General features: G+C 59.4%; 1 protein-coding gene across 1 annotated transcript; it reads right to left on the bottom strand.

The window, feature by feature from the left end:
* Positions 1-679: 679 nt before the first annotated feature.
* TMEM200B (transmembrane protein 200B) lies at positions 680-9,922 on the bottom strand. Its single transcript, XM_027714641.2, has 2 exons — positions 9,854-9,922; positions 680-2,320 (listed from the first exon to the last, which is right to left on the bottom strand). The coding sequence occupies exon 2, from the start codon at positions 2,292-2,294 to the stop codon at positions 978-980; it is 1,317 nt and encodes a 438-aa protein (XP_027570442.1). The 5' UTR covers positions 2,295-2,320; positions 9,854-9,922; the 3' UTR covers positions 680-977.
* Positions 9,923-10,340: the final 418 nt, after the last annotated feature.

Here is a 10,340-nt window from a genome sequence, read left to right as displayed (position 1 = left end):
GCAGAGACAGGAGTAAAAAAATCCCAAATATTTCATGCAGATAAAATGTATTTCAGTCATTCAGAGCTGGAGGGAGCAGAACAGGATGGGATGAACCCCCAGCTCCCACCTCTCCGGCCTCATCCTGTGCAGCTCCTGTTCTGCATCCAAAGGGCACCAAATAACACGACACTCACCCACCTCACTGCCCCTTCACATCCCTCCTCCTGCACCCTTCGTCCCACCAAAAACCAGCACAAATAAACCTGGATCCACAGACAGGCTCTGGGAATTGCCACGCTCTGGGTGGGCAGCAGCACCTTGCTCGCCACCTGCAGCTCCCTGGGCATCCCTTTAGCATCCCTCCTCTACAAAAAAAAAACCAAACCCCAAACCTTGAGCTTATCACCTCATCCTGCAAATATTCAGCAGCTGGTTATGGAGCATCCCTTCTCCAGCACAGCCTGGGTGGGGGCACAAGGTCTTGGAGACCCTCTGGACCGGCTGCTGCTGGCACTGCCCCCCCTGAGGATCCCTTGGGAACAGGAGGAGGCGAGGCAGGACCACGTGGCATCCAGGTAATATTTAATAGCCCTGTCGGGCTTACGTGCTCTGGGCAAGCAAATTTTCTGGTGGGCTGAGACTGGACAAGTGGCCACCACCCCCCAGATCATCCCCCCCACCCCAACCCCACTGAAATAAAGTGCTGCAGGGGCTGGTGAGGCTTCACTCACCCCCACATCCCCATCCCACAGTTTGTTGGGTCTTAAAGTGGGGGCTCCTCCAGAAAAGCCACCAGGAGAAGGGCTTGTAAGGCCAAGGGCACCCACCAGGAAGGACATCCCACCCCAGGTGAGTTCTCCCCGGGAGCGGCGCGTCAGGATCTTCCTCTTGGCACCTGCTCACAAACGAACCCCTCCTGGAGAGGGGCTTTCAGGGCCGCTGGTGGGTTCTGGGGGCCAGGACGAGGGGCTGTGATGTCGTGGTCCCCAGGGATGTCACACCTGCGTGCCCTGCTCTGTGCCCACCACCCAGGAGCTGGGCCGGGGCTCTGCCCGGCTCGGGGGCTCGCTGGGCTCCAGCAGCCGGTCCGAGGACTCGCCAGTACTTTCCAGTTTGGCGTAGCCCACCAGGCTGACGTGGTCCAGCCGGGGCCAGCTCCGGTTCTTACGGTCCTTCATGGGGGCCACCAGCAGCACCCCCGGTCGGCCGAGGTCCAGGGATTTGGAGTGTCCTGGGGTGTGGAGCTGCACATCGGGGCTGAGATCTGCTGCCACCAGCTCTGCAGCGGGGCACCCGCCATCCATGTCAATGACGGTGTGACCACCACCACCACCACCACCACCACCACCACCACGGCCACCACAATCCTGGCCACACGCTGTGACGCTGTCGCCGATGGAGAGCGGGGCCGGGGGGGGCCGTGGTGTTTCAGGGGGATGCTCAGCAGGGCCCACCCTCCCACCAGCCCCTCGCGCCGCTGCGTCCAGCAGGCAGTTGTTGAGCTTGATGACGGGCAGTGCCAGGGCGCCCACGGCCGAGCAGAGCAGGGACTCGGCCCCGGCGCGGCGCGGGAGGCCAACGTTGGCCTCGGCGGAGGCGCCGGAGCGGAGGCTGTGCAGGGAGGCCGCGGGGGATCCCGCCGGGTGCTGCAGGAACTCTGCCATGGCCTGGAGCCGATTGGGGCCGTAGCAGTCGGACCACTTGCTGCCAGGGCCGGGGCAGGGCTGGCAGGACAGGTCCACCTGGTAACAGCCCTCCACGCACTCGGCGTTGGCCTTGGGGCCATCCCCGTGCTGGCAGTGCCCGTCCTCGGGGCCGGCGCCCTCGGGGAGCCCCCCGACCATGCCGTAGAGCCCCTTCTGCATCAGCCGGCGCGTCTCCATGTCCCTGTTCTCGTAGAGCATCGTGTTGGCGCAGATGAAGATGAAGAGCCCGATGCCCATGATGACGGGGCCGATCAGCTTCAGCTTCTCACTGTGGGGTCCGTGGCGCGCAGCTGCCACCTCCCTCCTCGTGTCCCCGGCCACGCTGGCGTTGCCCCCGCCGGCCCCTGTGCCGCCGTGCCCCCGGTGGGGCCAGTAGCCCACCACGGCGATGGTCATGCCCACCAGGACCACCGAGATGCCCACCATGACGAAGGCTCCGGCCGGCGAGCGCATGCGGAGCTGCCCCTTCACCGGGCTCTCCGGGGGGGATTTGCGCCGCAGGCGGCGGCCCCGGCGCCGCGAGGGCACGGGGGGCACCGGAGCCTTGGGACCCCCCAGCTCCGGCTCCCGCAGGGGCCCGTTGGTCTCCGTGCTCTCCACAGTCATCGTCTCGTCCGGCTCAGCCGCTCTTCCTGCGGGGTGGGAGGAGAAGGTGAGAAGGTGTCACTGAGAGTCCGTGTGCCTGGAATGCTGGGAGCACGGGGATGGCAGCAGCATGGGGAACAGGGGGACACTGGGAATGTGAGGGTGCTGGGAGCACGGGGACACAAGGAGCATGGGAACCACAGGGACACCGGGAGCGTAAGGGTACTGGGAGCACAGGGGGGCACGGGGACATGGGGAGCACAGGGATGATGGGAACATGGGGAACACAGGGCCACTGGTAGTGTGGGGGTACTGGGGACATGGAATGGCACAGGGACACCAGGAGCATGGGGATGCTTGGAACATGGGGAGCATGGGAACACCAGGGGCACAGGGATGCCAGAAACATGGGAAGAACGGGGATGCCGGGAATATGGGGACCACAGAGAGAGTGGGAGCATAGGGATGGCAGGAACATGGTGGACACAGGGATACCAGGAGCAGGGGATGCCGGGAGCATGAAGGACACCGAGCCCGCAGGTTACACCATGTCAGGGAGCAGCAGCTTTGCTCTCCCCCCTTGCTCCCTGTTTTCCTCGAGTCAGTTCTCTCTCCGCTCAGGAGCTGTGAAGGGCTGAGGAGTCCCCTCCAATGGTGCTCCTAAAGCCCCCAGACTCATCCCTCTAAACCCCTGGGCCGTGCAGAGAGTGAGGACAGCAGGGACCCCACTGTCAGCAGGGACCTCACTGTGCCACATCTGGCACAGCACTATCACTGGCATTGGGGCCCAAGTGACCTGTCCTGGGTCACTCAGTCCTGCAACACCTGCAGAAGGTGCCAGCACCCAGTTTCCCTGAACAGGAGTGAGGGAAGGGGCTGTTTGTTCATCCCCTGGGGACACTGAGGCCCGTGGAAACCCTAAGGTCTGACACAGACACAGCCGGAGCCCTCCGAGCGCTGCCACTCCCTGGTCATGCCCCACTTGTGATCCAAGCATGACCTAAAATCCTAAACCAACATCCCATCAGCCCCAAGCCACTCATCAGACCACAGGACCCACCAACCCAGCACACACAGGGAATTTAAGTCAAAAGAGATGTTTTTCCAAACTTACTGCTGTCTCCTATTTCCCCTGAACTGCTCAGTGCATCCCCAGGGTCCTGCCCTTGCACACACCAACATAAAGCTCCACATCCAGGGATTTACAGGGATTTACAGTGTTCCATTTTGTCCAGCACTTTCTTTCCTAGAGGAGCAAAAAGGTGTGGAAGCTGCTGCCCAAAGCAGCTGGTGCCCAGCCTAGTAGGAAGTGTCAGCTGGGCACGGGATAAGTGGTGCCCCACAACACTGGGAAGCCAAAAACATACCTTGAACATGTCCCAGACCAAAAACATCTTTAAAAAAATATAAATAACCTCATGGTGACAGGAATCTGTGTCACTCATGCTGCGAGCACTGGCACTGGGGCTGGAGCAGGACAGAGCGTCCGAGCCCAATCCCGTGTCTCCTGGCACTGCCAGCACGGGAATGCTGCCCTTGGGAACATCCCAAAGAGAGCTGCAGGGTGGCTCCCAGCCAAGGGATGCTGTGGCAGGGGGCTTGTCACACCACTGCATCTCCAATGGACAAGAAAAATGTTTGGACAACACCCAGCCATGGATATTCAGCAATTAAAATCCAGACACGAAACTTAAGGAGAACCCCTGGGAGGAAGGGGGTGACCACTCCAATTCTACTTCCTGAGATGAATGAAGTGCTGAGAGTCAGTGATCAGCATCCAAATAGCAAAAAATAAGATATTACATTTCCCCCCCTCCTAGTCTTAATCATCTTAAGGTGTTATCAGCATCAGAGGGAAGGAATTAAAGATATGAGTTTCAGGATGACAGCGTGTTCCTGGCACAAGGCTGTCAAGCTGTGACAACTTGAATAAGGGAGATTTAAAAGGGAGAAAAAAAAAGAAAATAAAGTCCCAAACAAACCAGCCACTGCTGAGGGGCGTGTTAAGCCTTTCTGGGAAACAAGCTGATAATCCCACATGGTAAAAGGGGAAACACAATAAACCTAAAGCAACGTTCACCCTGAATGGAAAAATGAGGTTTTAAATATTTCGATATTAAAGGGAACCAACTGGACACTTGAACACATCCCAAAGGCTGTGGGTGTTTTGCCTCCAAATGCCCTGATTTAGGTTATATCCCAGCTTTCTCTAATTGCCACCTTGGCTTTAACCTCTCTTAATTTTATAGCAAAGCCTTTATATGCCTTGCTGGCTACTTAGGGATTAAAAAGAGAAAGAGCCCCTAAATCACAAGAGCAGAACAAAGGCTCCTTGGCACTGACTGGGGGGAGAACATGAACCCCCCCAGGGCTCATGACCTCAAAGTCACACTGAACACACAACAGTCACCTCCTGTTTTGGGCCTGAGCCTCAGATGTGCCTCTTTAACCCCAAATCTGCTGTGACCTCCTCTAACACTTCCCCCCAAGCCCCTGTGGAGCCAAGGCCAGTGTCCACAGGGACCACGAGCATCCCTCAAATCCCACCCGTGAGGGCCAGGAGCATCCCCCAGGTCCCATCCTGGGCAACACTTTGGGTCCAGGTGATGTTCACCTGGGCTGCTCTTCCCACACTCTTGCCCTGGATGCAGCCTGGGGTTCAGCTGAGGGATCTGGGATGTTTAAAAACGGGTGCAGGAGGATGAGAGGTGCTCACCCACCCCACACCCACGGGGTCCAGACCCACACTGGGGCTGAAACAACCCCCTTCCCACCTCCTCTCTTTTTCCCTGGGCACCGGGAGGTGTAGGACAGGAGGCACAGGCAAATCCTGATGATCTGCCTTCAGGCAGGGAATCCCTTCTCCCCCTCCTCAGCCCCTGGCCACTATTCCTGCCAGGAATGCCTGTCCCTTATCTCCCTTCTGCTGCATTCTGAACTTGGAGCATTTCCTTGCTCATTGCTGGGGCTGGTTGTTCCCAGAGTTCAAACCCATTATTTTTATTAATAGAATCCCCAAGGTTATATAAGCCCTTTCCAAAAAAAAAAAAAAAGAAATAATTAAAAAAAAAAAAAAGAAAAAGAAATACAAAACCCAGCGCTGCCATCCCCTCCTGCACCCCGCAGCTGCGGCATTCCCGGGAATGGATTCATCCAGCGTCGGAGCAGCAGCATCAGACACAGCCTGGAGTGCAGGAATGGGGGTCCTGGGGGTGCTGCCAGGACAGGGGGACAGGCAGGTATTCCCAGCCACCTCCCTCCAGCCCACAGGCAGTGGTTCACCGGGACCAGCTTTGAGGTTCTGGTTGCCGGTGGAGAGGAAGGACAGCATGGAATGACAGTGTGGAGCTGGAAATGCCATCCAGAGCGGGATGAAGTGCTGCTCTGCTGCCAGGTTAAGCTCCCAATCCCCGCAATAAGCCTGGCATTAAAATAAACCCAAATATTTCTGCAATCCCCTCCCATCACGAAGGCACTTCCACCCTCCCACCTCAATCCTCTCCCGCCGCCTTCACAGACTGATGCTCCTAAAATTTGACACTAAATCCCAACACGTCCAACAGCAGCGGAGCTGGATGGAGGTAAAGTGGAATTTGGGAAGGGTCCCTCCTGCAGGTGCCCTGGGGATGCTCTGCCCCTGCCCCAACCAGCTTGAATTTGCATCATGCCAGCCTACCAAAAATCACATTTTGTCTCAAAATCTCCCTCTGGACAAGGGGTAAGGGGCAATGCTCGTGCCTGGTGGTGCCAGCCTGGTGCTGTGCCACAGGAGGTGCCACCCAGCTCAGTGATGGGCTGCCTCGTGGAAAAGGGCCAAGGGCAGCTCTGAGGGTCTTCCCCTTGCAGGTTTATCCCCCTCACCAGTTATCCTTCCAGGAGCTTTATATTTTCCTTGGCTCACACCTGGGAAGGGCTTTGGTGTGGGACAGCCTCCACCACACAGCAGGGATTTAACACCCAGCATCTCCCCAAGGGAGAATATTCCCATTGCTGTCCTGCCCTGCTCCAGGCTATGATCCCATCCTGCACCCAGGATCCCATCCTGTGGGTCCTCTGCAGGGCATCGCCCCGGGGACCTGCCCTGGATGTAAGAAACACCCAAGAAATGCCCAACAAACAGAAAGTGCCTCCTTTTTCTCTTCTTTTCCTAAAATATTGTGACTTTAAAGCCTCTCTCCTGATTTGGGGAATAAATGGATTTTGAAATCACACAGCAAAGCCCTCAGAGTGTCCAAAGGCCACCCCCAAAGCACCGAGCACAGCACAGCCCCCTCCACCTCATCCAAGCCCCAGGCAGCCCGTGATGGCCAAGCTCGTGGGGTCTGAGATCCCCCAAATTCCCCCTTGGCAGGGAAAAGGGACCCAGGCAACCAAGACCTTCTGGGTCCAAGGCTGTGCTGAGCTGCTGGAGCCCCCCCTGCTCCCCCACCCACTGGGAAGGTAGGGAGAATGGGAATGACAGTCTGAGCCGAGATGTGGAGCTTAAAAATAACTCCCTTTCAGCCCAACCTCCAACGCCGCCCCCAGCACGGGGCAGGAGGGACCACGGGAGCAGCACCCAGGCACCAGCTCCCTCCCCATCCCACCTCCCATCCCGGCTGGAGGAGAGGAAAAGCAGGAAAGCAGCAGCAGTCCCAGTGTGTGGTGCATCCCCTCATCCTTCTGACCCCACGTTCCCACCTGTGTGGTGCCTCCTCCTTTCCTATTTCCTCACTTCAAATTCCCTCCCCTTGGCTACACATAAAGACCTCCAGAGGGAAGGGACAGGAGAACAAGCTGCTGGCATCTTCCTGGGGGTCTCACCACCCCACCACCCACCAGCAGCTCCCAGTCCAGAGCTCATTCCCCAGGGATAAAACCTCCCTGCGTGACCCCGGCACCAGCGTGTTCCCAACGCGGTGACAAAATCTGGCTCTGCAGCTCCAGCTTTAGCTGGGGACACCCATTAATCAATCATAATTAAGTTCCCTCATAAAAGCTTCCACATAAACCCAGTAATGCTAATTATCACGGCGTGGGAAGGATTATCCCCCTTCCCAGCAGGAATCACCTTCTGGTCCTGGGCGAGGGGGGGGAATCTCACGCCTGGTTTTCACCAAGGTGGGGATAGATTTTCACCTCTGCTGCAGCACAGAAGAGCCCAGGTGTGATGACCCAAGGGTCTGAAACATCCCCTGTTCCTCTCTCCACAGCAGTTTTCCTCTTGGTTTCCCTCCGTTGCTTTTCCCAGGTGAAGGAGGGGATAGAGGAAGTGTTAACACACAACCCCCTCCACCTGCTGACGGAGGCATCACCTGGCCAGGCTGTGGAGAAGCAGAGTGCCAGCTTCCCATCTTCAGGTCACACATCCCAGACAGAGCCAGGAGCCACCAGGGCCACCACCATCACTTGGAATACGATCCCGGACAGCAGCTACAGGGAAAGGGGGTGCTGGGGTGGTTTGGTGGCACACGGGCCTGTCCCTTTGCTTTCCACCCCTGGGCTCCCCCAGGAGAGAAGGTCCTGATGGGCAAGTGGGATGTGAGGAGTGAGAGCCACCAGTGCCACCAGCAGCTCCACCTCCATTCACCTTGACTTCTCCAAAGTCCTCCCTGCTCCCAAAAAACGGGGCCATGCTCTAAACTCCTCTCTACCCCTCAGGCACAGAAAGTGCGTGGAAACATCCCACTGATTACTAATTACCAGAGCCTGCCTTACCCAGATTTGCTCTGCTAATTAGACTAATCTCTCCGGCTGGGAAATGAGCCGCAGTCACCCATGGTGAGGAGCTCACGCAACTTGGATGATGCTTAACTTGTGTCAGACCCCTGCGATGGGATCGGGATCGTAATTCCCGGCTGCTTCTGATGGGCCATTGTTTAGGGAGACAATGGAAACGCCGCGGATTTGGTGTTTCTCCCCCAAGCCGATGCCGAAATCAGGACATCTGCATTGCTCAACTTTTTTTTTTTTGATAGGAACCAGATGCAAATAATTAATAAATCCAAATTCAAGATAATGCAGGCATCTAAATTTAAACGGAGAGCGGATTTCTAATGGCAGCTCTTTGCTGGTTTGGAGGAGGGGGAAGAGTGGGGGGCTCGGGGGGATTTCCTGGGGGAATTCCTGCCTCTGGGAAGCAGTGCCGGATGGCTGGGCACCCAGCACCTTGCAAATCCTCATGGCCAAGAGAAAAGAAAGGAGAGGCGAAAAAAAAATCTGTAGGCTGGGATTTCCAGGTAATTAGGACCAAACTCTTCCTGAATTTGGCACCTTCCCTGCTGCTCCTTTGAAAAATCCCTGCCAGCGTGGAGGGAGGGAGGGATGGAGTCCGGGGGGCTGCCAAGTCCTCCCTGCTCCCAGGCATGGCCCAAGTTACCCAGATTCCACCTCCTCCTGTCCCACGGACCCACATCCCACTCGGCCTGTAAGCAATGGAATTCCCAGCTGTATTCCCAGCTGGCATCACTCCTGCCTCCAGCTTTTTAAATGCCTCATCTCCCCCACTCTCTGCCCTGCAAAAGTCACATCTCCCCGACTTCATGGACAAGGATCCAAATCCTCCTGGAGGCGAGAGGGAGCCGTGGGTTCTGCTGTGGTTGTTCCTCCCTCCATGTCACAAAGCTGAGCCCCTTGTGCCCACAGGCCCTCCCAGTCGCAAATTCCAGGAGCTACCGGGATAATTTCCACCCACTTCTCCTCTCTCCAATGTCTACATCAAGCCCTACGTGGGGATGAGCTGTGAGGCTGCTCCTTGCCCCAACCCTCTGCCAGGAGCCTCAGGAACTCCTGGCACAAAGTGCTGGGATCTGGGGAGTTGTGCCCAGCTCCCGTGTTTTGGCTGTGTGAGGATGTGTGTGGGCTTGCACACGAGTGTGTGTGTGCACATCTGTGCACACCTGGCTGTGCATGTGCGGGTGTGTGTCCGGGTGTCCCTGCGTGTGTGGGGTTGTGTCCGTGTGTGCACCGTGCCCGTGGCTGCCTGGTGTCTGTCCATGGGTGTCCGTGGGTGCCCGATGCCCCTGGATGCCCAGTGTCCATCTGTGGGTGCCCAGTGTCTGTTCGTGGGTGCCTGGTGCTCCTGGACTCCTGGTGCCCACGGGTCCTCGGCGTCTGTCTGTGGGTGCCTGGTGCCTGTGGGTGCCCGGTGCCTGTGGGTGCCCGGTGCCAGCGGGTGCTGGGTGCCCGTGGGTGCCCACGAACGCTCAGATCCCATGGGTGCTGGGTGCCCGTGGGTGCCCACGAACGCTCAGATCCCGTGGGTGCTGGGTGCCCGTGGGTGCCCAGTGCCTGTCTGTGGGTGCCTGGTGCCCGCGGGGTGCTGTGTGCCCGCGGGTGCTCCCTGTCCGTGGGTGCTGGCTGTCCCCATGTGCCCGGTGCCCGCGAATGCCCATACGAATTCCCGGTGCCCGCAGACGCTCCGGGGGTGCTCCGTGTCCGCGGGTGCCCGGCGTGCATCCCGCCCGGGCTCTGTGTGCCCGGGGTGATGTGGCTGTGCGCGGCCGGTGCCGTGCGTCCACATCCCTATCCCTGTCCGTGTCCGCGTCCCCCGCGGCTCCCCCTTCGCCGCCCCGCCCGTCCCCCCCCGTCCCCGCACTCACCGGCGGCCGCCGCTCCGAGCCGGGCCCGGGGCCGGTGCCCCGGGGGTGGCGGGCACTGGGCTCCGCCGCCGCGGCCGGGGCCATGGAGCGGCGGGAGGCGGTGGGATCCCGACTCCCGGTTCCCCGCTCGCCGCCGCCGGGACGTCTGTGCTCGGGGCGGGGGGGGCGGCGGGTTCCGCCCGGCCCCGGGTCCCGCCCCGGCCCCGCGGGGGGCGGAGCGCGGCGGCTTCGGGCGGGGGGGACACGGACGGGACGGGACCCCCCCCGTGCCCCACCCGGTGCGGGCTCCGGAGGGGCTCGGGAGCCGCTTCCCGGCCGTGGGAAAGTTGCGATCGCCGGGCGGGATCGGTGGGATTTGGGATTTTCCCGGCTCCGAGCGGGGCCGGGAGCGGCGGCGGATGGAGGGAGCCGGGCTGGGATCCTCCCTCCGCCCCGCTCGCGGGTCCCCTCGCCCAGCGGGGACCCCCAGACCCCCCCGCAGGATGGG

Source organism: Pipra filicauda, unplaced genomic scaffold, assembly GCF_003945595.2.
Source record: "Pipra filicauda isolate LSUMZ 115617 unplaced genomic scaffold, ASM394559v2 scaffold78_size3787270_pilon, whole genome shotgun sequence".
NCBI classification, from domain to species: Eukaryota; Metazoa; Chordata; class Aves; order Passeriformes; family Pipridae; genus Pipra; species Pipra filicauda.
This window is presented reverse-complemented; position numbering and strand designations above follow the sequence as displayed.

Excerpts from the sequence above, each read along its gene's own strand:
- TMEM200B (XM_027714641.2), bottom strand. The coding sequence starts at position 2,294 with ATGACTGTGGAGAGCACGGAGACCAACGGGCCCCTGCGGGAGCCGGAG.